We start from the raw sequence: 27,980 nt of genomic DNA on the forward strand, positions 1-27,980 counted from the left end.
ATAAGTCACTGGTGCCATCTTGCGAACCACAGTATAAGGTCCTTGCCACTTAGTTAAAAGCTTGTGTGTTGATGTTGGTAAGAGCAGTAACACCTTCTGCCCAGGCTGAAACTGTCGTAGCCTGGCGTGTTGGTCATACCACCTTTTCTGTGCCTGTTGCCTTTCCATCAGGTTCTCTTTAGCCTGTTCTCGGTACCGTTCCAGCCGATCTCTCATCTCCAGTACATACTGTACTATCCCCTTCTCCTTCTTCACTTCATGTTTCTCCCAGCTTTCCTTTAACATGTCCAAGGGTCCTTGTACCTGCCATCCATACAGGAGTTCAAAAGTGAGAAGCCTGTCGATGCTTGAGGTACCTCTCTATAGGCGAACAGCACAAACGGCAGCCACTTGTCCCAGTCTTTTCCCGTGTCTGCCACGAACGCAGCATGTTCTTCAGCATTTGATTGAACCTCTCCACCAGTCCACCTGTCTGTGGATGATATGGAGTTGTCCGTACCGCTTTGATGCCCAGTTGCGTGTTCAGCTGTCCCATCAGCCGTGACGTGAAGTACAACTAAACGTGTCACATCATTGCTTTGCATATACAACACATCATTCAACATTACACATTGTTCAATGCCCAGCTTTTTCAGGTTTTCACACTTAGCTTTACTAATCAGGGACCTTAAAGTTTCGTCTTCCCTTTGTAATTGGGCTATGTTCCCTGGGACCTTCCAGCCATTCACTTCCAATCCCTCCACAGAGGTTTCAGAGGCTGGGGTACACAGGTACTTCTCTAGCTGTCATTGTCTACGTGGTTTTTGTTACAGGGCTTTTGGTCCCGCCCTGCAGCAGACTATCGCATAAGTCTGGCAACGGCTGCAGACCTGCCCTGGCTTGAGCCCTGTTAAATGCAGGACATGACACATCGACATTGGTATGCCTGACAGTACATTGAGAATCCCGACTGGCGGGTTGCAAATGTTCATATAATATAGGAAAATCTCTTCCTAGAATCATGTCAGCTGGTAAATTGTCCACTATGGCAACATTTGACAAATACATTTGTTCGGCTACCTCCACCATCACTTCAGCTCAGGGATACCTCTTTACATCCCCATGCACACACTGTACAGAGGTAGTGTTCACATAGTTCACATTATTTACCCAGCATGATTTCATCATTGACAGAGAACTGCCAGTGTCTAACAATGCCCTCAGAGCATGTCCATTCACAGTCACCTCATATGTGTTGACCCCTTCCCCCACAGAGTCAAAATCACAGCCCTCTCTGGGCACATAACAAAACCCAGTGAGCTTCGCTTTGCGAACCGGACACACAGCTGCTTTGTGTCCTGGCTGCTGGCAGTAAAAGCAAAGCCAATCCTTGGGTGTTGACCTAGGACTGGGTACATTGTCAGACTGTTCAACTCGCCCTTTGTCAATCAGTTATGGGAAACACCGTGTACAGTACCTTTGTATGGTTGAGTACGGAGATTTCCATGATGTACATTCAGGTATTGCTGTGCCAACCTCGCTGCAGCTAGTCCTGACGTCGGCTCATGCGCTCTTACCCAGGTGCGTGTACTCACATGTTTATATTCATCTATATATTTAATGTTTTAATGTTTATGTACATATGTGATTAGATCTGGGAAAACCCAACACATGGTGCAAATTTTATATATTACAGTTTTTGATACCATATTCAAGCCCTTTCCAATTCAGTTTTTATTTTGCTCATACCTTGTGTATGTAACAAAAGTTATGGCTGAGGTCAGCTGAAGCGCTATGATTTTCAGGAACGGAATTTGGAGGAAAACGCACAATAAAAGCACAACAGTCCAGTATAACAAGTAAAAGTCACTTTAGAGTAGTAAAAGACTTACTCTAATAACAATTTAATAAAAAAATATTTCCTAGTGTTGAAGTCTAGAAAAATACTGTACAAAACCGTTTGAATAATAGAAAGTAAAACATTTCCCAGTGTTGAAGTCTATAAAAATACTGTACAAAACCGTTTGAATAAAATGAAAGTAAAACATTTCCCAGTGTTGAAGTCTATAAAAATACTGTACAAAACCGTTTGAATAAAATGAAAGTAAAACATTTCCCAGTGTTGAAGTCTATAAAAATACTGTACAAAACCGTTTGAATAAAATGAAAGTAAAACATTTCCCAGTGTTGAAGTCTATAAAAATACTGTACAAAACCGTTTGAATAAAATGAAAGTAAAACATTTCCCAGTGTTGAAGTCTATAAAAATACTGTACAAAATCGTTTGAATAAAACGAAAGTAAGGAAAATGGTGCAGGGCACACTTACGAGAGCTCTGCTGTGATCACTACACAAGGAAACTAGCAAACATTACGGATAACAACTAATAAGCAGTGAAGCAAGTTTTACGTTGTTTATCATGTGCATAGTGTCTGGACTCATGATCATCCCTTGTATGTTTTGCGATCGGATAACTCCCGGTGCTGCAGACAGGGAGCTCTGTCATCTCACGAAAACATTGTATAAAAAAACTTTGCATGCCGTAGTTTACACAGGACTGGCGGGAAATGTGCATTGATACTCCTTCATTCTTCATGTTATGTGGTTTACTTTGATAGGTGAACTGTCTTTCCTGCGTCCCAGCGCGACATCCGACTGACTGGTTTTCCCAGATCGCATCACATATGTCTAGTCGGTAACAATGACGGGTGAAAACACGCACGTCCCTTCGCGAGCATATCACACTCTAATGAAGGGAAACTGGGAGTTACAAATTGCCCTCATTGTAATCCGTCAAAATGACAGACGGACAGACGGCCTTCAGATTTTTCCGTCACTGGTAAAAAAAATCTGTCAATGACAGAATTTTCGGTTAACGCGACCTCTGGTACACACACGTACAGGAAAATCTGGACCATGGCCAATCAGAGGGGGGTCCGCCCTTCACTATCTCTGATTGGTTTAGACCACGATATGGGCCTAATGTGTGTCTGTTGTTGAATCACAGGGAGACTTTCAGAGTAGCGGAGACTTTTTTCTCCCTCGAACGGCTGGTCGCACCGGTGCGACTTCAGGTTTTGTTTAGTCGCACCATTGAAAAATAAGGTCGCACTCTAGAGCTCTGGTACTGTCACACTGTCACGTCACATGCATGGATGTACATTTCACATCTACTGTAAATTTAAAATACTGTAGATGAGCCTCCAGCTTGAGTTTTTTTAGTTCACCCAAAAATTCTGTCATTATTTACTCACCCTCAAGTTGTCCCAAAATTTTGTATTTTTGTTGTACTGTTGAACACAAATAACCAAACAGTTCTGGGGCACTACTGACTTTCACAGTAGGGAAAAAGCTGGTAGTCAATGGTGCCTCAGAACTGTTTAGTTTCCCACATTCTTCAAATATCTTTCTTTGTGTTCAACAGAGCAAAGCATTTTATACCGTTTTGGAGCAATTTGAGGGTAAGGAAATGATGACAGAGTTTTTATTTTTGGGTGAACTATCCCTTTAAGGCAGTTGTTATTTCCATGGCGAGGAGTTCGTCCTGTCAGTGACTGAAAGACTTCCGCTGAAGCCATCAGGTAATATTGATAAAACTGCTCACTTTTATTCAAAGCTGGTTTAAAGGTTGATCACCGACAGTGGCTACTCTCATCTGTTCCAGGCCTCCGGCTCGAGAGAGATCAACACTGAAATCACAGGTTCTCTTGCACTGATTTATCTCTTTATGATATTGCGGTGCATCGCGAATCTTTGATATCTGTCACAACTTTTAATACTAGTTTTCTTTAAATGACACGCGATTAAATGAAACAAAGCACTTCCATAGCCCTACTGTTTAAAATCTTTAATCTTTAAACATTTTCTCTGTATCCTCATTCCCTTTATAGTCATTTTAAACCACCTTGTGACGTTTATTCTACATTTAAAATAATGTAGTCGGTTTTTTACTCAACTCAACTTTATTTATATAGCGCTTTTTACAATTTTCATTGTTACAAAGCAGCTGTACATAAGACATATTGACTATGCACACACACATGCTCAGTGAGAGCACATATTTAAGATAAAGGAGAGAGAAGCACAGGTCAAATATAACAGACTATAAATTCCTATATGCAGTATTAAGTAAAACTTTAAAATTCTAAAGCAGCCCTCCCGGCCAGGCAAATAGTGCAAAAAACAGTATGCAAACGGTGGCAAGGAACCCAAAACTCTAATGGAGAAAAAAAACCTCAGGAGAACCCAGGCCCAACCAGGGTATTCCAGTTCCCCTCTGGCAAAGCTGCTGCCTCTGCACAAGCTCCAGAGAGCTTGCACAACAAGGCTAAATAAAATAAACTTACTAATAAGGTAAATTATAGTTTAAGATTATCATTAATAATCTAATAGCATTTGAAATTTTGTGGTGAAGACGTGTCAGGTGACCGCATCCTTCTTTATCCAGCTCTATCATCTCGGCTCTTGTCAGGTCGCCGCTTCCCATTCTCCGCTCTACCATCAGGTCAGGCCATGAACTGCATCCTGCTCACTGTGGTAACCTTGGAACAATGAGACAAGACTGGCTGAGAGTAGAGTACTGTTCTGCACTCTTTGATGCAACAAGTACATCAGTTGTGTTTTTGGTTCCGGTTGATCTAACTAATGCAGCCTAAACCCTCAGACGATTTATATTATGGAAGTGTAGTGTATGCCAGTTTAAAAAGATGCGTCTTTAGTCTAGAATTAAACTGACAGAGTGTGTCTGCCTCCCGGACAGTGCAGGGAAGACTATTCCAAAGTTTAGGCGCTAGATAGGAAAAGGATCTACCACCTGCACTTGATTTTGAAATTCTAGGTATTACCAACTGACAGGACGCCTGAGAGCGTGATGCACGTGAAGGACTGTAATACAAAAGGAGTTCATTCAAGTATTGAGGAGCTAAACCATGTAGGGCTTTATAGGTAATAAGCAAGATTTTAAAGTTAACGCGATGCTTTATAGGTAACCAGTGCAAGGTTGACAGAACCGGGCTAATATGTTCATACTTTTTTGTACGTGTAAGAACTCGAGCTGCCGCTTACCACAACATTTACTTCATACATTAATATCTTCCCCTTAAATTATTAACATTTACATTTATTCATTTGGCAGATGCTTTTATCTTAGTAAGCAAAGGAGAGAATGAACAAAAAGTTGTTGTTTTTTGACAGACAAACATACAGAGTTATTGGTTAGTCAAATAAATGCGGAACAGGTTAGTTTTGAGCTGTTTTTGAAACTTGTGAAGGATGCTGCAGTTCGGATGGAGGCTGGTAGTTCATTCCACCAAAGGGGAACCGAATAAGTAAGGGTTTTTGCAAGCGATTTGGTGCCTCGCTGTGATGGAACAACCAGGCGTTGCTCATTTACAGACCGAAGATGACGGGAGGGGATGTAGACCTGGAGCACTGAGTTAAGGTAGATGGGTGAATTTGCCGTTATCGTTCTGAAGGCCAGTGTCAGATTTAAACTTGATGCGGGCGGCAACTGGCAGCCAGTGAAGTGAAATCAGAAGGGGTGTTACATGGGTTCTTTGAGGCTGATTAAATTAACAAGTATTGACACAGAGATGGCAGTGATGACAAAGTTACATCTGTATTCTTTTTTTTCCAATTCTATAACTTCATATTTAAAGCATAAGTGAAGAATTATGCACAAATATTTAACTGAAATAATTGTCATATGTTACTTGAAAAACAAACAAATACACTTTGACCCCTGTCTTTTGGCTATTTGAGGTTAGGGATGCACCGATCCGATACTCTGGATCGGAATTGGGGCCGATACGGGTATTTTTTGCTGGATCGGGTATCGGACTGACGGGTTCCATTCAAATCCGATCCGTTGCGTTACCCGTGGATGTTACTCTTAAGCGTCAAAAAGGACTAGCTATCAGGAAACCACAGTACCAGCGGAGGTCAGAGTTTCTTAATTATGCTATATTGGTTTATTCCTTGCATAACGCTATCGAAATACATGACGTGGAATACAGTGCATGAAAACTTTTACGGTCTGTCAATCTCCATCCAGCATGCATGTGTTCGGTAACAGTCAGGACGTTACTCATTCCAATGTTTTCATTATTCATCACAATCACTAGATAATAGTCCATGGTTTTGTTCAAAATGCATTTTGCCAGAGACCGTACTCGCTGAGTGATTTAGATTAAAGAACTAGCTGGAAGCGCTCTATGTTGTGCGTCATTCATACACAATAACACTTTTTTCAACTGTTGAATGGATGCAATCCACTATGTCATGGCTCTGCTTCCTTTAGTCATGTTTTTCTTGGTCCTGTAGCAGAGCCATGGCAAAGCCTTAGGTTATATGTGAGAAAGCCATGAGATGTTTGTTTTTTGACATCTCGTGTTTTCTCATGTCTTGTCATTAGCCCCGCCCCTCTCATTTCTTGTATTGCTTTCCTCTCATGTCTAATGTCCCACACCTGCCCCGTGTAATTATCCCTCGTTTGTCTCTCCCTATATATACCCTCATGTTTCTTTGTCTTGTGCTGGTGGATTGTCTTATGCGGTTCGTATGCTACGTCGTGTTCGTGTATCCAGTTCGTCCCACGTCATCTGTCTTTGTTTCCCAGGTAGTTTCTTGTCTTGTTAGTTTGATTTTTCTTTGTTCTCGTTTTTGCCCCCTTGAGGGAAGTTTTTGTTTTCCATTTATATAAATATTCTTAGTTCTGTTTTCCCCATCGTGGGTGTTTGCTTTGTCCCTTTTTGTCTTGTGAATAAAGTGTTTTGTTAACCCCGTCTTTGCCTGCCTGCATTTGGGTTCTCGCCACGCTAGTCGTGACAGCACTATGTGTTAAACACATAACATACAGTATATCTTCTCTTTGTGTTATAACTGTTTTGAATTTAGGGAGCAAAGATCCCCGCGACATCAGAAGGATCATCACAAGGACGCATCATTATGCGTCCGTGATGCTCGTGAGTGAAATGGTTGCATTAAGCGCATCATTCTGCATCCAATGCGCATGACTGTAAATAATGTAGAAGCGAATGTATTAAGCACATCATTCTGTGTCCAGGATGCGCATGAGCACGCGTCTGTTCCACTCATTGAAGACTTTTATACAGTATTTCGAACAAATACTTAAAAAAAAATTTGTATTCGGGAACAAGAAAAACTTTATATCAAAAAGCTGCGTTTTCTCACGAGACTGCGCGCAGTGCATGCCCGCAAGAGTGAGTGAGTGAGTGACATTCAGGAGTCTGGGGGGTGGGGGGTAAAAGAGGTGACTGACACAGGCTGCTCCACACAGCAACAGAGAAGGCTCGGCTGAGCGAAAAAAGGCTTCACTGCGTGCATCACTATTTTTGTTGAATAGATTTTTGTACCTTAACTGGGTTCCGGAGGCAGTTTATAACTTTCGGGAAGCGGAGTTTGATTGGGAGATTATTCCGTTACGCTGCATTATTGACGTCTGCAGTCGGGTGCTCTCATGTTCGCTCTGTTTACGTACACTATAACGTAAATTAGAAGTGTAACGCAAAAAAACTGGATTTTTACGCCTATTTTGAATTTTACTCAAATACAAATACTTCCCCCCCTCAACAAATACAAATACAGATACAAATACCGGCTGCTTTGCACACCCTTAATATAAATGTAATGTGATAAAATGGGCAAAATAAATAGCAAAATTGCAACAACCAAAAAATACATGTTCGGCCTTCGGCCAAGTGTTTCACATCATGTTCGGCTTCGGCCAAGAATTTTCGTTTCGGTGCATCCTTGAAAGTAAAAATGCTTAAGTACTATCCACCTCTGGCAATAAAAGATAAAAATATGCAATTCTATGTTGATCAAGAAAAACAATGCTAGTATCGGATCAGGATTGGTATCGGCAAAGGAAAGGGGTTTTTTGGTCGTGGGTTTTGGGTCGGGGTTATGGTTGTATAGTAAAGTACACCACTTTTTTGTTAGGACTACACCACTGATATAGATAGATAATAATACTGTTTCTGTACCGGAGAATTTCTCTCCCTCCGAGACAGAGCAACTCACACTCTGCAGCCATGCCTTGTAAAAAGACCAAACTTCTGGCTAAAACATGCATGTTAACTTTCCTCATTAAATGTGTCTGTGGGTCGGACCCTGTTTATACCTGGTTTTAAGATGTATTTGTTGTTTGTAGGCTCAGAGTAGGCGGTCTTTTGTGGCCGTTTAAACACATTCGACCACACGAGCATCTTCCTGTCAGGCTCTCTACTGTCCTATAAAATAAAATAAGGCAAAAATAGGGCCCTATGAAATCCATTAAATTTTTTCCCAAATTCTGTTTTTTTCCTGTTTTCATTTTTCTGGATTCTGTGTTTTACGTTTTTTTTACGATACAATAGTAATATTTTTGCCCACATGAAAAATACTTCAGTATACTATAGCATTTACTCATTAAAGGGATAGTTCACCCAAAAACTCCATTTACTTACCCCCAGGCCATCCGAGATGTAGGTGACATTTTTTCTTGAGTAGAACCATAAAGAAGATTGTTTGGTAAACGTTACACATGACAGTCTGTTGACAGACTACAGCAGTGTTTTTTTGTGAAAACACCCGACATAATTTTGGTGAGAGACTGAGGTGGCATGAAGTTTGACAGAGGCGGCCGCCTCCAATTTTTCTATGCAGGAAAGTCCCTGAACACATGTGACACAAACAATACATTGACACCCCATGGAGAACCCATAGGAAAGTGACCTGATGATGACCTGATAGGGCCTCCCGTATGGAGATGCTGTAGTACTTTGATCTCTGATGCTCACCTAAGGTGCTATTTACATTTACACATTTGGCAGACGCTTTTATCCAGTTTATATGGGCCATTTGGGTAAACAATAAAACAGTTGATTGCATCAGAATCGCACTCACAACACTGTAAAAAGTGCTAAAGTCAATTCAAACTACATAATTTTTCAAAACAGGGCATGTTTGTAAATGCCACATTGAATCTGGTTTGCTTAATGTTTTTCCGTGTAGTGTCTGATAATGGGTCATCTGTTTTTTCCTGACAGATGGAGAATGAGATGAAGAGGAGGAAATACTCCACCAGTAGCAACGATTCGGACACAACTGACAGTGAGTAATAAACAGATGGGGGGGATTTTCATACACAGCTGCTCATCATTACAGTGATTAATGAGAACTTCATAAGGCCCGATTCACATTTCGCGTCTAACCACAAATAAATGCACGGAAAATGCAAGCCGCGGCGCTTTCTCTCTTCAAATGACCCGTGGTGGGTCGGCACTCCGAAAAGTTGAACTATTTCCATCTCGAAGCACCGGATGTGAACGCGTCGCCCCCTATTTGCGCGCGCCTTCATTTAAAATAACAAATATGCGCGCAGAAAAGACCCGAAATGTGTATCGGGCCTAAGAAACTTCCTGCTTCCATTCTTTAGTCTTGTTACACAGCATTGAGTGTAAGGGCAAACTTACATTGTTGTACTGTAACAAACGCAACCAAGTGCAATTGTCTCCACTCCCCTAATGTGGGTCATTTTGCAAAAATCTGGTAATTAATTTCTTTAAAATAGGAATGTCTGAAGATCAAATAATGTTAAAACTAATAATGTATCTTTTTTCCATCTATCAAAACAACTGCATTGAACATAACCATTTCAGCACTGCAAAAAATGACTTTCTTACTTAGTCTTTTTTTTTGTTTTCCAGTAAAAATGTCTAAACATTCTTGAATCAAGATGCATTTTCTTGATGAGCAAAATGACCTAAGAAAATAAGTCTAGTTTTTAGTCAAAAAATATGAAATTTCAGTGAATTTGTGCTTAAAACAAGTAAAAAAATCTGCCAATGGGGTAAGAAAAATCATCTTGAATTGAGTGACTAAGAAAAAGGTAAACCTTAATTCAAGATTATTTTTCTTACCCCATTGGCAGATTTTTTACTTGTTTTAAGCACAAATTCACTGAAATTTCATATTTTTTGAGAGAGGCACCTCAGCCAATCATATCCGGTGTCTAGTCTCCTTGCCTGCGTTCCGCGCGGCGATAGCATTGGCCGTTACGAGTTTTTAGCTTAAGGTGGCAGGCTTTCCATGGAGTGGCTTTGGTAGTACTTTCCGCACAGGCGCGTTTCAGTTTGATGACAGGCAGGAATCCAGACTTTGACAAAGCTATTTCGCTTTTTACAATTTAAATGATAAAACGATGCAATGATGTAACGCAGCTGTAACGTATAGTTACCTGGGCTTGGAACTATAATCTAATTACTATTTTAGGAATTATAATGCGTTAAATTACTCTGTTACCAAAAAAGTAATCAAACTACAGTAACGCGTTACTGCCCAACACTGCCCGTGGGTGGCAAAACACTCATCAAAATGACTGCTTACAATATTAGGAAATGCAATTCCACGTTACATTTCAGTGTCCAGGAATACCTGATTCCTTTGGAAGTCGTAGGGAAGTCCTAAGGATCACCGCCGAGTCCAGCTGTTTGTAATTTCAGCAAATAATTGCGTGTTTTAGTCTCGGTTTCTTTGTTTCTCCTATTCTCCTGAGCCATTTTGCATGAGAAAGTGATGTCAATGCATACCCTCTATAGTGTCCAGTGATGAGCATGATGGCTGGCAGGTGCGATTATAACAAACGAGGGACTGGTGAGGGAGCGTGGAGGATGATGGGGAATGGAGTCCAAGGGGAAACACAGGAGAAACAAGCACAGGAAGAGATGAGACTGTGACAGTACTTCCCCCCTCCCGGAAGGTGCTTCCAGGGGGGGTGGGCGTCCGGTGCTCCCAGCCTGGGGAATCAGGGGGGCTACGGGTGATCTGGGAGGTCAGGAGGCCATGGAGGTTCGCCAGTTCATTGTTTTTATATGGGACAATACACGGGACAAACGTGTCATATATTTAAAAACTAAAAACATGGCCCGTTATGAACCCAGCATTTTACTGACATTCGATTGTGAAGCATCCCGGTGTAAAGTGACTTCACCTGATGTCTTCTGCACATTCCATTGAGAAATAAAACGAATCCACAGCATCTTCAGAGGCTCAGTGTAACAAGTTTCAAATGAAGATGAAGGAAGGAGACAGGGTCGGCATGGCTGAGACTCGGTAAGAATTTTTAATGATGCAAAATAAACTGTGCGCCACTGCGCTAACATTCAACAATAACTCAGAAAAGTCTTTGCTCTCGAAGATTCTTCCTTTCCGCTTTCAGCGTTCCTGAGCTCTCAGCCGCTCTCTCTCTCCTCGTCCGCTCGAGCTGGATTTTAACCCTCTCCTCACCAATCACTGAAACGAGAGACAGGTGTTCACAATGTGTACTTGACCTACTAACACACCGTTCTTCTCCTGCCTTGCCCCCTCTGCGCAGACCTCGCTAAACCACGCCCCCCTTGCCACATACCCCCACCGCCTGACTCAGGCCGGGGAACCATCTGGCCTGCAGCCTCCCCCCCTCCTGGAAAGAAAGTCAGCTACGGCCATCTGCGTCCCCGGCCTGTGGACCACCTGAAATTTGAAAGGTTGTAAAACTTGATACCAACGGGTGATCCGTGCGTTGGTATCCTTCATGCGGTGGAGCCATTGGAGGGGCGCATGGTCCGAACAGAGCGTGAACTCCCGCCCCAGGAGATAATAGCGGAGGGTGAGGACGGCCCACCTGATGGCCAAACATTCCTTCTCAATGGTGCTGTACATAGTCTCTCTCCTTGAGAGCTTGCGACTGATGTACACCACCGGCCGCTCTGCACCCTCTACCTCCTGGGACAGGACCGCCCCCAGGCCCCTGTCCGATGCGTCAGCCTGCAACAGAAAGGGAAGAGTAAAGTCAGGAGAGTGCAACAACGGGCCGCCGCACAGAGCAGCCTTCACTTGGGTGAAAGCCTGCTGGCACGGCTCCGTCCACTGGACGGGATCTGTCGCCTCCTTTTTAGTGAGGTCAGTCAGCGGGCTGGTGAGGTCAGAATAATTAGGTACAAGCCTTATGTAATATCCCACCAGCCCCAGGAACTGCCTCACCTCCTTTTTGGTCTTGGGTCTCGGCGAGGTCGCAACCGCTGCCGTCTTGTCAATTTGGGGACGCACCTGACCCAGGGGAAGGGTGCAAGCCCAGATACCTTACTTCCACACACCCAATTGCACACTTCTTTGGGTTAGCCGTCAGCCCGGCTCCTCTCAGCGACCCCAGAACCGCCCTCAGATGCTGCATATGCAGCGTGCGGCCGCAGTAGGCGGTCCATGAGACGCTGAAAGGTGGTCGGAGCTCCGAATAAGCCGAACGGAAGTGTGATGAATTGGTGTAAACCGAACGGCGTGGTGAAAGCTGTTTTTTTCTTTGGATAAGGGAGATAAGGGGATCTGCCAATATCCTTTAGTCAAATCCAGTGTCGAATAAAAACGGGCAGCACCTAGCCGATCAAGCAACTCGTCAATCCGCGGCATTGGATATGCGTCGAACTTCGACACAGCATTCACCTTTCAATAGTCCACGCAGAATCATACTGAGCCATCTGTTTTAGGGACTAAAACTATTGGGCTCGCCCAATCGCTGCTGGACTCTTCTATTGCCCCCATATCTAGCATAGCGCTTAATTCCTTCTGAACAATTTTTTTTGTGTTCAGGTAACCTGTACGGCCGGCTGCGCACTACCACGCCCGGCTTAGTCTCAATATGGTGCTTGATGAGGTTTTGTGGCCAGGCAGGGGCGAGAACACATCCGCGAATTCCGCTTGCAACCTGGCAACATCAGTGATCTGGGAGGGCGAGATGTGATCTCCACCTGGGGCCAGAGCGAGAGATTGACTTTTGGTGGTCACTTCTGGCCCGAGATCTTCCTCTCTACTCACCGCCGTCGCCAGCATCACTGCGTCTGCCTCACTCCATTTTTTAGGAGGTTGAGGTGGTATATCTGATGTGCCCCGTTCCTGCCTGATCGAACCACCTCATAATTGAGATCTCCAATTCGCCGTGTAACCTCGAAGGGCCCTTGCCAGTTGGCGAGTAATTTAGAGCTTGATGTTGGGAGTAATACAAGCACCTTGTCTCCCGGTGCAAATTTGTTCAATCTGGCACCCCTGTTATATTGCCGGCTTTGTCTGTCCTGGGCCTGTAACAAATTCTCCATTGAGAGCCGACCCAAAGTGTGAAGTTTTGTTCTCAGGTCCAGGACATACTGTATTTGGTTTTTACTGTCCGAAGGTCCGTCCTCCCAAGCTTCCCTTAGGATGTCCAACACCCCGCGTGGCTGACGTCCATAGAGCAGCTCGAAGGGGGAAAACCCCTTGGAGACTTGGGGAACCTCGCGCACAGCAGATAACAGGGGCTTCAGCCATCGATCCCAATTCTTGGCATCTTCGTGAACGAACTTTCGGATCATTGTTTTCAATGTGCAGTTAAAACGTTCGACCAGACCGTCCGTTTGGGGGTGATAGATGCTGGTACGGATTGCTTTAATGCCCAATAACCCGTAAAGTTTGCGAAGGGTCTGTGACGTGAACACCGTGCCTTGATCCGTGAGAACCTCTTTCGGGATTCCCACCGGAGATTACAGGGTGTCTGCGGATCCTTAAAATGTCTTAAAAAGTCTTAAATTCCATAATGTCAAAATAAGGCCTTAATTAGCATTAAAATGTCTTAAATCCGCGTTTCCAAGGTCTTAGAAATGCAGTCGAACCGACACGGTAAAGAAGATTTTATTTTTTGTTTTAAAATCATGTACGTCTATTTGTCACGCAGAACAAAATAGGCGGAACCCACTAACAAATAACACGTTCATGGGGGGGTTTGTTAGGTGAGTGGACTGGACATTACCACATGGAGAAAAGGGCGTCCGCTACGCTTTTCGTGGAAATATTGAGGAGCGCCACTGCCTCGGGTTATCGCGTTGCATAGTCCACTGTGACTAATGCAAAGCGATGCCCTCGTGCAGATCATTCTAACGGCCCGATCAGGTCCATACCAGTTCTCTCAAAGGGGACCTGTACGAGAGGAAGAGGGCACAATGGTGCTTTTGGGGTGGCCGGTGGGTTTACCAATTGACATTCAGGACAAGACGTGCACCACCTGCGCACATTCTCATGAATGCCCTGCCAGAAAAATTGGGTTGTTAGACGATTTAATGTTGCTGCCTGTCCTAAATGTCTGGCCATCGGATTACAGTGAGCCGCCTGGAAAAGCATTTCCCGACAGCTCTTTGACATGACTAACTGGGTTGTATCTTGCTTTGACTGAGTGTCTTGGGTCACTCGATACAACCTGTCCTTTAAAATGGCAAAGTACGAATAAGAGAGCGGATGCGTCGGGTGGAGAAGCTGTCCGTCGATGGTATGGACCTGATCAAACACATGTTTGAGCAACTCATCCTGAGACTGTTCCAGGGGAAGATCATCGCACTGACAGAGATTTCTCCTCTCCACAGCGCTCCGTTCCCCACAGTCAGATCTCAGTGGTCCTGGCTCAGCTTCTCCCATCTGCGTGACCGCCCCCTTTCGCTGCCCTCGGTTCCGCTAAGAAACATCCGCACTTAAATGCCCCAATAAAACAGAAAACATTGGCCAATTCGTCCCCAAAATTTACAGATGTTGGAGGTGCGGGTTAACGGCCACCTCTACACTATGTTTTTGGCCCCGGAATTGTATAGCCAACAACACTAAAGGATATTCCACCACCTCCTCGTGCACGCACCATACCTTAACCATGCAGCTCGTATCCAATGCCGTGGACTGAATCAGGCGTTGGTGGATTGAGGTTTGGTTACATCCTGAATCCACCAAAGCCTGATACGTACCCCCCTTTATACTCACAGATATTTGGTACAGGCCGGCTTGCTCAAGGGCAGCCTGTGGGGTGCCCGGGATCCGGATCATTGTGCCGACCTCCATCACGGGACAGCGGTCGATAACATGACCCGGATCCCCGCACCGCCAACAGGCCGGCCTAGGCCTCCCCGCAGCCCTAGCGGCAGGAAGCAGGCCAAGGGATTGATGAGAAGAGGGTGGAGGGAGGGGAGAGCTGGTGGAAGGGCCGCAGTATGGGTCCGCGTTCCTGGGCGACACCCTCGCGGCGGGGAAAAATCCGGCTCCCATTGTCCCCCCGGGAGCGGGGAGCTGGCCGTGGCTGCAGATCCGGCCGGGACCTGGGAAAGGGAGTCGGACGGGGGGAGACACAGGGGTAGAGAGAGATCGGAGGGGTTCGCCGACCCCAGGGCATGCTGCCATTTGGTCCTCCGCCAGCTGGATGGCCTGGGTCAGCGACGGCGCTGTCATCACTGACCAACCATTTGCGACAGGCGTCCTGGCGGCGGCATTCTCCTTCCTTCCCGGCTTTTGGAATCAGTGTAACAAGGTTCAAATGAGGATGAAGGAAGGAAACAGGGTCGGCGTGGCTGAGACTAGGTAAGAATTTTTAATGATGCAAAATAAACTGCGCCACTGCGTTAACATTCAACAATAACTCAGAAAAGTAAGTCTTTGCACTCGAAGATTCTTCCTTTCCGCTTTCAGCGTTCCCGAGCTCTCAGCCGCTCTCTCTCCTTGTCCACTCGAGCTGGCTTTTAACACTCTCCTCACCAATCACTGAAACGACACACAGGTGTTCACAATGTGTACTTGACCTACTTACACACCATTCTTCTCCTGCCTCTGCGCAGACCTCGCTAAACCACGCCCCCCTTGCCACACTCAGATGTCCAGAGTAAATGAAGACTTATGTTCAGTCTTGCATCCAACAACAAAACGTCTCTGCAACAGTTCTTGCGTTTAAAGTTTGCGTTTCTGTCTATATGTGCGCTGATCAATAATTACAGTATATGTGAATAAATGCCAAATTAAAAAAATTTAATCATATAAATGTAGGCTATTAACAATGAATGAGCAATACATTTGTTCAAGTATTTATTAATCTCTTAAAAAAACACAGCTATGTATGTAAGCTCTGGTCCATTAATTCTGACAAATACAACTTTGATTTTAAATAGTAAATGTAATAGTAAAATTAACATTAGATTAACAATTCATAATTAATGTAAAAATATACCTCATTGTCTAGTCTTGTTCAATTTAACTTGAAATAAAATGTAAAAAATGTTGGGCCTTATGGCAGTTTTTTCCCTGTGGTATCGTAAATGGTAACTAGTATCGATACATTTTTAGGTATGGAATCGAAGTTAGAAATTCCAGTATCGTGATAACACTACTACTTACTGCGTGACTCTCGCTGCTCTGTGCTTCAAATTGCATTGTAAACAAATATAAACAAGGCTTAAGGGGCATATAAACTCGCACAATACAGATCAGACGCGTCAGACTTTATAATTGTGCAGCTCGCGCTGTTTAAAGAAGACGCTCAGCTTGCGCAGACCCGCCTGACTTTATAACTGTATAAAGAAGACACGTGTCTGCGCATTTTGCGTTGTATAAAGAAGCGCATGAGTTTATACCTAAGGAGCTTGCACTGTACAGATGACACATGCCTGACTTGATAACTGCCCAGCTTGCGCTGTATAAAGAAAATGTGTCTCTGCGCAGCTTGCGCCTAAACGCGCTTCACTTCATAATGTTGCGGCTTACTTATAGAAGACAATGATGTCATCGTCCATTGCGAGGTTTCACTGTAGAGTGCAGACATAGTCCGATGCCAATTTGATAGATATTGCCCAACCCTACCCTACCTACCTTACCTGTAGAACTTCCGATGATTCGGCTGTGCACGTCCGGCTGGCCTTTAGATATGGAACATATGATAGATATAGGTTTATAGTTATAAAGATCAAATACATCACATCCCTTGTGAAGTGGAGTTATATGTGAACATTTCCAAATCTCTGGCAATTCATACGTAAACAAGGAAAGATTCAATAAATCAGCAAGTGGATACATAAGAATATGAGATGATAATTTAAGAAACCTATTCTGAATACCATCCAATCCAGCACCACCAGTCATGTTTAAACCATTATTGGCATGCTGAACTTCAGTCTGTTGTCACGGAACGGGAGGAAACAGAACCCAAGCGCAGGCAGGAAAACGGTAAACTAAGGTCTTTTATTATTAAAGATACAACACAAAACCCACGATGGGGGAAAACTCGGCACAAACTAAAAACAGGTAATCCACAAATGAACAGGGTAATCCACAGACAACAGGGTAACAACCATAACAAAACCGCCCAGGACAGAGAACAAAGGGACATTAAGTAGGAAACACTAACGAGGGATAATTACAAAAAGGAGGTGACGGGCAAGTGACGGAAATCAAACGCTAAGGGCATGATTACGGGAGTCAGGAGGGCGGGGCTGAGCGACATGACAGGAGGACACGCAGCGCAAAGTGACAACAATGGCCACGCAGACAGAAGCAAAATGTTGATTAAATGCTTGAGCAGTTGCTAAGGAATCATGTAACAATGTATTATCAACTTTAATTTGACTAATAGAATGTTTCTCTGAAGTACTAAACATACTGTATAATTGATTTTATTCTAAAATTGTTTAGGATTTTTATAATGAAAACAAAGACATTCTTTATAATAAGTAGACTTTGCATTTCGAGTCCTTATTTTGCTCAGATTTCGCAATTTCCTGTATGCTTCCCATCAGCATTACTTCTTGCCTGACGAAATGTTGACCATGCTTTGTCCCTTTGCCGAAAAAGACTACTAAACTCAGAGTTAATCCAAGGAAGATGGTAATCCTTAAACAAACTCTCCAAGGAGCATTTTTATCTACAACATTAATACATTTTGTATAGAAAACTCCCATGCATCTTGTACATTAGGAATTATAATCTGTTCCAATTTATAGAAATCAAGTCTTTTATAAATAAATCTTAATTAAATGTTTTATATTGTCTTATTTTAATTAATCTTGGTGGCAATTTAAGGGCAAAGTAATTTTCCATACACAGTATATAATAGAATGATCACTAAAAGGGTCTGACATAACACCTGCCCTTATAAATCTATTAGGATGTGAAACAAGTATCCAATCAAGAAGTGATTGTGAACAAAAGGTAACTCTAGTGGGTTCCTTAATTAGTTTTAGATTTAAAGATTTAAATTATTAAATATATTTTTTTCTTTATCAGATGACTTATCTAACAAATTCTTGTTAAAATCCCCTTGTACAATGACTTAATTTTTGCCAAAAATAGAATTAATGGTAGAGACCAGGCAATTAATGCACTCCACTGGTGACATAAGAGGTCTATATATGCTACCAATAATTAAACTTTTATTTAAATGAAGAATTATTTTAACAAAAATACATTCAAAATATAAAGGATTAACTGTAGGTGTAACCCACTCAGAAACAAGACCTGTAGAAACATAAATAACCACACCTCTACCCCTGGAGCCCCTATCATGCCTTTAAAGGATTCAATTGATTTATTTCATTATCTGAAATACTACTATTAAGCCAAGTTTCAGATAGTGTTATAATATCAGGCTTATGTAAATCAACCCATACACGAAATACATCTATTTTGTTCACAAGACTTCTGATATTCAAATGGATTATTTTTAACCCTTTGACATCATCCAACCCGAAAATGTCACTGCCCAAAAGAAATTAAATGAATCCAAAAATACCAAAATTACAAAAAAAACCTAAAAGTCATAAAAAGACAAACAAACAGAACACTTAATTTTACTTGAATATTCTTTATACAGTATTCCTCACACCTTTCAAGAATGACCCAGCTACCCCCCATATTCCGGGGCATAAAAGTGAACAAACCAAATAATCTAACACACCGCGTTAAATAAGCTCAGCTCAACAGTATAATAATAATTATAAATACTACAAAACATACAAAAAAAAACAATTAATTAATTCGCCGCATAATTCGTCATCAGTGCCAACTCATACAATATCAGTACTCACATGTTATCCTAAGGAGATATAAGATGACATGTAGATCACTTCAAAATCTTTATGACAAGTAAAACATTGCTGCTTACCATCAACAAAAACACACAACGTGCAAGGATAACAAAGAGAATATATCTATATATATATTTAATGTTATCCTGAAAATTCAGGAGCTTGATCATAATATAATCATTCAATATTCAATAATCAGCGGGGGCAGAAAAGTTGTCTTGTCCCAGAAGCTGTGGAATCAGCCTGGACATAAAGCCAGTAATATCGCTGCCCTCCGGAGATTCTTTAATTCCAACAAAGCGAAGATTAGAGCACCTGCTTCGGTTCTCCAAATCATCAAGTTTTTCAATCAGGTAAGAGTTGTCTTTTTCCAATTGTTGAATCCGAGTGAGGCTCGCTTGCACGTTGTCCTTGTTAGCCCCAACGCGCTGGTCTAACAAATTAGCTTGATCTCCCAACGTGTGAGCTTCACGTGTTCACTCACTCCGCTGCCGTCTTGGAGCTTTTCTCAAAACAGAAACAGACCCTCTACAGGGGAGTGTGAAAGTCATCTACATCACTCAGAAATCACATTCAATGATCAAATCAAGTTTTGGCAGTGCAAAAATTCTATTTGCCTTTACAGCTTTATGACTTTGAGGTCTCACGTAAGCAGACCATGCTGTCTATATTAATGAGTAATAGGCTAATGCCATAAAATAAAAGTACAATTATATTTGTTTGCAATCTGTTACAGGTCATGTGACCACCTGGTCACGATCTTCAAAGAACACAGGGACCAATAGCACGTGGGTTCGCCATGAGCCGAAGAAACCATCTGAGGTAAGCAATTAGGGATGGGGAGTCGGCTCCATGTCCCTAAAGTCGGAATCGACTCGTCGACTCCGTAATTTTTAATGTTGTCATTGACTCAAATCGGTTACGTTGTCTTTGTGATTGGCGCAAAGCAACGAATAACATTTAAAAACCAATCAGGTAAAAGTCATACCTCCACTCTCTGATTGTACACGTTTACATCCGATCCAAAACACTGCGTTAATCAGAGCATGAGCGACGCCTACTTGTTCGCTCACAAAAGTACACGCAATATTTCCCGTTCATTCTTCAGCTTCAACACGATCACATTAAATTCTAAAAAATTCTTATTAAAAACTCTCCTATATTTCGTCTGTCCCTCTTCAAGCTTTTATGTCTCTAAACAACTGTTAAGACTTTGTAAGTTGCTTTAAATGAAAGTGTGGCGCTATGCTTAAATGTGAGTCTGTGCGCATAACTGGACACAAATCAAAATCAAGTTTGTGGAAACAAATTATAAAGCGTTTCATCCAGCTTAAAAACTTAAAAAATCAGCAACAGTCAGGAAGTCACAAATCATATATTAAGTTATTGTTGCTGGGTTATTATTATAGCATATTTATTGGTTTTAAAATTACATGTTGATATTTTGAGAACATTAAGAAGTTACATTAAGAAAAGAACACAAGGTAGGCTCAATGCCTTTTTTTTAGAGTGTTGAACTTAGCCCAGGGTGAATATATAAACTCTTAAACGAAAATAAATAAATAAATGTTTTAGGCTTGTTTAGCGCACATTTACGGAGCCTCAATTCAAAACAATGAAACACGGTGTCATTACGTACAAAACATATTCATTTGTGTAACTGTAAAGCCCATTGCACATTGAGTCCGAAATTTGCATCCGAAATTTCCGCACGTTAAAAAATAAATACGACCTCACGTTGTGTCAATCACATTTACACACTGCCTCCGATATTTTCGTCCGTCATAAAAAAATTCGGACCGGGTTCGATTTTCTTCGTTTTCGCATCCGTAGCAAGCATTTTGAGTGGCCTTTTATAACAATTCAGAGACACCGTACAGATGACAGGCAAATACGAAAAAACGCATACGAAGATTTCGGACTGTATGTGCAAAGACCTTAACTCTCTAAAATCGATGCAATATAAAAATATAAAAACAATAAAGGAAACGAAATGTCTTAGCTAGGGATGGGCAATATGGCCCTAAAACTCTATCACGATAATTCCTGGTATTTCTTGCGATAACGATAAAAATGGCGATATATCCATAACGCCATCCACCGCTGTTTTTTGCGTCAAGTGATCGTAGCTGCATAGTCTAGACCCTCAGAAAAACAAATATTATCAAAAAGTAAAACTTACCCCAAATCAAACAGCTCCTAAAATATACCTATAGTATTTTTGTAAATATAAAATATAATAGTGAGATTCGACTTCAAACGGTTGTAGTAATGAAGAGTGAAATGAACTAAAGCTCAATAAACACATCATGTCATACCTAAAACTGTATATATTCTATTGTTGGGTGGAAACGATCGATCGCATCACGCTGTCAATCACTCTCTCTTGATCTGTGTGAACCTTCTCTTCTCACAGCAACATACACTGAATCTGTCTATGACTCGCGCTACAGAAAGAGAACAGAAAAATGCGGATAAAAGAAATCTAATTAAATAATCCATGCTTTTATACGCTCATAAACGTATTTAAAATAACGTCATACAAACTCGCAATTGTACTGTATGTAAACAGGCAGCAGTGCTGTGCACGCTGTGTCGCTATGAAAGCACATGTGGGTGTGAGCTGCGCACGGGACGCTCCGTTCATCCTGTATATAACAGGCAAGAAATCGTATTAAACAATTTGCGCACGCGCGCATAACATCTAACGAATGTTTAAATAAATACTTTTAGCCAAACTAAATGTTGTGGTGTAACGCATTATGACTATCAACGAATACTTAACAAACTAATTAAATAAAACGAAAGTGAAACTAAACATTAACTCGGATGCATCTACAGTGCCAACCTAAACGAGATTTAGAGCTTTTAGTGCAAACTCTTTCTCAGCTTCACGTCGGCCCTCCGCTATACCCCTTTTCACTTCACATATGAGCTGTGAATGGGTCTCACAAAGAAATACGTCATCAACTAGAATTTATCGTTTATATCGCGGGAAGACTAATTCCTATCGTGTGGGTAATTTCTACCGGTATATCGCAAACGATATAATATCGCCCATCCCTAGTCTTAGCTTTACCATAAGTCTACAGCTACGGTTAGACCTGGGCCGTCATGTCCTTGCGCTGCGTGCGCTTGGAAAACCACATCGGTTTAGGACCAGAAAGGAGTAACTGGTCTGACGGCACAAAAAACTCTCTGTGATGGTGTTAGATGCACAAATGTATGTGTATTTGCTAGTGACTTTGGAGATTGGTTGCCAGCCCAACGTTCCCAAGGTTCATTCATTTATTTTATATTCGTATTCGTGAGCCCGTTTTGAATGACAGTAAATGGAGTCGAAGTGTTGATTCCATCGACTCCAAAAGTGGGAGTCGAGAATCGGAGTCGACTCCAAAAAACCCGTAACCGAACACCCCTATAAGCAATACTGTTTCATCAGTCGATGTGGGCCTCATAGGTATGCAGCTAATATATCAAACTAACTTCAAGGAACAATGCAGCGTTTTTAGGAGGATCTATTGACAGAAATACAATATAATATACTGTACAAAACTATTTCTCCAGAGGTGTATAAAGACCTTACGTAATGAACCATTATGTTTGTAATACCTTAGAATAAGCCATTTATATCTACATACAGAGCGGGCCTACACACATTGAATTCGCCGCCATGTTTTGTACAGCAGCCCTAAACGGACAAACAACTCTACAACGCGCGTTTCCTCTTCCTCTCTGCTGCGGTATCGTGGTGAAACAGATCGCGGATGATCAGTGATCCGTATGGATCGTGCTCTCTGGTGCGGAACGCATGTGACCCGCGGATTAACTGAAAGTTTATTCATCATTGACTAAAATAATAAAACGCACTCTCGCTCGCTCTCCAGTTTCAGCTCCAACGCACTCTCGCTCTCTCTCTCTAATATTAAAGCGGTTCCAGAAAAACAATGACGCTCAAAACTGCTCCGTCACACAGCTAATATTACAACAACACATCTTGGTATGTTAGTATGTTACTCATACTGATCCGAATCAAAGCATCCTCGTCGGGGATGATTTTAAGACCTTTCTCTCCAACGTTTCTCTGCTGGAAAGTATCTCCATAGATATCTGTGAGTACATATCTGCTAAAAGACTTATGGCCAATTTATGGTTCTGCGTAGGACCTACGCCGTAACCTACGGCGTAGCCTACGTACGTAGACGACGCCGTCGTGAACATTTATGGTTCTGCGTTGAGAGTATGCGTCGTACTGCAATTACACCGCCGAAACGCTAGTTGGCCCTTTGTGTTTTCACGGGTTTGCTCTTCTTCGCCGATGTTTTGTGTGTATGCTAGTGTATACAAACGACAATGGAGGCTGATCGCATCTTAATGCATCTTAATGGAGTTGGAGCTGATCGAAACAGAAAAATGTGTAATCTGTTATATTATTAACCTTACTTTCATGTTAGAAGTTAAACAGATGCTATATTAAACTTGTCTTGTCCACATTTTGGATTTTTATGTGTGTTCATTTAGATATTGTTGAAAAAAGTATACTTTTCAGATACAATTTGTTACAAGTGTTGTGTTTTTTCAGGTTTTTCGGACCGATTTTATAACAGCCATGAAGTTGCCTGATTCAGCACAACTCGGCCTGGAAGAGTTTTATTTTCTGTCTGATCCCTGGAGACAGGAATGGGAGAAGGGTGTACAGGTGCCAGCAAATGTAGACGTTATCCCCGAACCTGCGGTGAGGTGAGCATCAAAAAAACAAATGTTTTCAAATAAATCACGTTAGTGACGTCTTGCCAGGAAAAAAGGCATCACGACATCAGCATTTAATCCTTTTACATGTCGCTTCTCGAAATCCCTGTGGGTATGAACCCTTGCTTTAGCATAGACTCTGCAGGCTCACCACAGCTTGAGGTTTCTTGGTTTTAACAATAGGTGATTCCCACGATTGAGATGTTTACATGGCATTCCCCAGATGATGGCTTTTTAAACTTTCTAGATGAAATGCTGCCGTCTATATGACAAATAATTAAAAGTCTAAATGACTGTAAGAATAAGCAAAGCTGTGCCACTTTCAGCACCTCAGCATCCACACATGTGATAAAGTAGCCTGTTCCTCTCTTTTGGGTTTACAGCAGTGGTTTTTCAACTTTTTCATTGTAAGGCCCCCTTTTGTGTAGGGTGCATCCATTGGTGGTCCCCCAAAATAAAGACCTAGAATTTTAATTAAACCAAAGACATATTCAATTATACAGTGCTGGAACTTCATTTATTTTGGTTGGTGGTCTTATTTTTCTGATTTATAACTGCACAAAAGTGATGATAAATTCCTATATTTCATAAAACGCCTCAAAAACTGCGCCCCCCCCTGGATCCATCTTGGGGCCCCCAGCTTGAGAACCACTGGTTTACAGACATGAGGTAATGACACAAAGAGGATCTTCTGCAAACTCAAATTTTCTTGCGAAAACCGTCCCTGCAAATATCGAGTCTGTTCACTCAAAATAAAGACCACATTTACGGTGACATTTTTACGTGCCAGGGTTTCTGTATTTACTGTATTTGTTAAATGATATGTGTATTAAAAGTGAAACCTTCATTTGCCAGTGAACTCCAGTATCTACTCGTGGTTGTGGTCATCTCTGTTTGATTCATCGAAGCACTTCAAAGGCTTTAGGAACACAATAACACCTGGACCTTTCAGTATTTTCACTTGGCCTCCAGCTGTTGCCTCTGCTGTCATCCATGTGTTCTGCTGGCTTAACCGGCTCCATCTTCAGACTCGATAGCTCAGCATGTTTATTCATTGGATAGGATTTTAATTTCCCTACTTCAAGTATATTTGATATGATATGGTCATGCCAATGCATATGTGCCATGTTTTTTAGGATGCTTCCAGAGGTGAATCGAATCCCGTTCTTTTCACCTGTCCAGACACGGGGACATTCAGAGTTTGGGTTCGGAGAATCCCGGGGTCTCGTGAAGCCATTGAGCCGCTACGATCTGGACGACCTAGATGTGTCCTGGCTCGAGCTGGTTAATGCTGAATTCAGACAATTAGGTACCATTTTTAATATGTCATCATCACAATCTACGGTTATGATGACTGAATAGATTAACAGCGTCCTTCATCTGTGACTGTGACCATTCAAATGACATTTGCTGCATGCAGCTAATAAACAGCAGGTGTAAAATAAAATAAGCTTGTGTTTCCAGCTTCACAAGATCACAGGACTCGCAGGCACACTCGATAATAAAACACAGTTTATAAAACGGTCAGTTCTGGTCCTTGATTGTGATTGGCTGTGCTGAGTTCTAAGCCGTTATAAAATATCCCAGTTTATAACGGCTGACCGCATTACATAGCCTAAATATCATTTTATTTACTTTATTTTATGAAACCTCCGCTTCGCGTCGTGCCACAACGCACTTAGCTGTTATAAAATGCACTGTAACCCACTGCTTCTTGGGGCTTATTGCTTTATTCCTGCACTCTCTGCAAGTGTAATAAAGTGTGTCAGTAGGTCATGAATAAATGGTCGTTGTCTTTGCACGTGTCAGCACTTCCGGAGCTGGATGAGCTGAGCATGGAGCAGGTTTTGGTGGAGTTGGAGAGCCGGTGTGAGGAGAACATGCAGCGGGCTATCGAAACAGAGGAGGGTCTGGGCATCGAGTACGACGAGGACGTGGTTTGTGATGTGTGCCGCTCACCTGAGGGCGAAGACAGCAACGAGATGGTCTTCTGCGATAAGTGCAACGTTTGTGTGCACCAGGTGGGAATAGGGGGCAAATGGATGGAAAAGTTAACCAACTGTTGGCTTTTCAGATGATGAAAGATTTTGTTTCTGTATATTGAAGGCGTGTTACGGGATCTTAAAGGTGCCAAAGGGTAACTGGCGGTGCCGGACGTGTGCTCTGGGAGTGCAGCCCAAGTGTTTGCTGTGTCCCAAAAGAAGAGGGGCCCTTAAACCTACCCGTAGCGGAACCAAATGGGTCCACGTCAGCTGTGCCTTATGGATCCCAGAGGTATCAACAGCTCATCTCTGTTTAGAGAATAAAGAAGTCATACATAACCGTTTGATTTGTTATATTATAAATTGTCATGCCAATCTAAGATGATGCAAAACATTAATCACATGCAATATCACCACTTAGTAATACTTGTTTTTAGTATGGAGAGAAAACATATAGAAGCGTTTGCCACGTTGAATTGAAATTTGAATTGTGAAATGTAAAAGTTGTTGTAAATTTTTCTTGAAAATTTGTGTGATGTTCGGTGTGATGTTAAAGGGACACTTAACCCAAAAATGAAAATTCTGAAACATTTAAATATTAGCGATTGCCGTCTTTGACAGCACCTGACTTGACAACCCAGTCACATAAAATGCTATACAGTACTCATGACCTTCTGTCGAGCTCAAACACAGTTTATCGTGTTGTGCTTTATGTTTTTGACACATTTGTTATGGCCAGCTAAAAGATGCAGTTGGGTGTTAAACTGTTCAGAGGACTCGAATATAGCACTTAGCATTTTTCACGTTCTCTCACAACGCATTTATAAAGCGCTCCAAAATACATTCACATTTATTCACCGCTTTTGATGGAGGAAACTTGATGAATTCTAATTGAAATGTTTCCTCGGGGTCCCTTACGTCATGGCATACGGCTGAAAGAAAAGCTTTTCGGCTGGAAATTGAATGGTCAGGTGGAGGGCAAGACGTTTCAAAAGGCTGAACACGCATTCAGTCCTCTTGTTTGACATGCAGAAGGCTGCCGAATATTCCATTCAGAGAAAGACAAAAGAAGACTTGACAGGATGAGGCGGATTCAATGAGGCGATTGTGAAATGGCTATTTCAATGACATTTCGCGAAAAAGAAGAGTGAGGCAGAAACAATGAGAATGAGGAGGATTTGGAAAGCTAAAGAAATGAGTGAAAAGGCAGAGAGAAATCTTTGAAAGAGCCGTTCAGTGACAGATGAATAATCTGATCATGAGCTAGCGCTGCTCAGCTGTCTGCCACATGTTATACATGTATAAGGCCATTATACACTCCTTATTCTCCTTTATTTCACTCACAGATGGGTTGAGACGTTGAAAGAATAAATATATTGCTGAACCGAACCCGTGTTAAATACATGTAGTTACCTGCATTTTGGTGATGTTTTTCTTTACTTATGTTTACTGAAGGTGAGCATTGGCTGCCCTGAGAAGATGGAACCCATCACGAAAGTGTCTCATATTCCAGCAAGTCGCTGGGCCTTGTTTTGTAGTCTGTGTCGTGAACACACAGGCACATGTATACAGGTGAGACATTTCTGAAAACAAACATGCGAGAGGTTTACTTCCAGCACATCTTGAATACGTTGTCTGTTTCCATCACACAGTGCTCCATGCCGTCTTGCATCATTGCCTTCCACGTGACCTGTGCGTTCGACCACGGGCTAGAGATGCGTACCACTCTGGCAGAAAACGACGAGGTGCGCTTCAAGTCCTTCTGTCTGGAGCACAGCAGCGGCGCACACTCGAACAACAGTGCTGGGAATTCCGAGAGATCCGAAATACGACATCCAGGGGCCGACGTGTCGGGAACGCAGTCCGATCGTGCAAAGCAAGACCAGGTGGAACAAGAGAAAGCCAGTCAGCGGAAGCAGAAACTGCAGGAGCTACAGGATGAGTTTTACAAATTAGTGGACCCCAAGGATGTCGCAGAGAACCTCTGCCTGCCCGATGCTCACGTGGACTTCCTCTACCAGTACTGGAAACTCCGACGAAAGGCCAACTGTAACCAGCCGCTGGTGGAACTGAAGAGGGATGAGGTGGACAATCTGGCCCAGCAGGAGCAGGACGTTCTCTATCGTCGCCTGAAGCTCTTCACTCATTTACGGCAAGATCTGGAGAGGGTGAGCATCGCCATTCTGTCCAAAACCTTCGCCAACCTGCTTACCTACCTACAGCATTTCCTTGCTATGTTAATGTTTTGGGTTAAAATAAAATCTAAGAGCCCCATTGCACAGCACCGGTTTCTGAAACTACATTTCCCATCGTCCCATCAGCGCTCAAATGAAGGTCATGAATGAACAGATAAGCATCACAGATACAGCATCAGTCGCACACA

General features: G+C 42.4%; 1 protein-coding gene across 2 annotated transcripts in view; it reads left to right on the forward strand.

The window, feature by feature from the left end:
• jade2 (jade family PHD finger 2) overlaps positions 1 to 27,980 on the forward strand; it is a 66,126-nt gene that overhangs the window by 26,820 nt on the left and 11,326 nt on the right. For both annotated transcript variants that reach the window (XM_057361008.1, XM_057361010.1), the window contains exons 2-9: positions 9,030 to 9,093; positions 19,603 to 19,688; positions 23,449 to 23,606; positions 24,752 to 24,924; positions 25,425 to 25,636; positions 25,722 to 25,889; positions 27,053 to 27,169; positions 27,250 to 27,765. In XM_057361008.1, the coding sequence (XP_057216991.1) occupies positions 9,030 to 9,093; positions 19,603 to 19,688; positions 23,449 to 23,606; positions 24,752 to 24,924; positions 25,425 to 25,636; positions 25,722 to 25,889; positions 27,053 to 27,169; positions 27,250 to 27,765 (1,494 nt within the window). The remainder of the gene's footprint in view (positions 1 to 9,029; positions 9,094 to 19,602; positions 19,689 to 23,448; positions 23,607 to 24,751; positions 24,925 to 25,424; positions 25,637 to 25,721; positions 25,890 to 27,052; positions 27,170 to 27,249; positions 27,766 to 27,980) is intronic.

Source organism: Triplophysa rosa, linkage group LG19 (genome assembly GCF_024868665.1).
Source record: "Triplophysa rosa linkage group LG19, Trosa_1v2, whole genome shotgun sequence".
NCBI classification, from domain to species: domain Eukaryota; kingdom Metazoa; phylum Chordata; class Actinopteri; order Cypriniformes; family Nemacheilidae; genus Triplophysa; species Triplophysa rosa.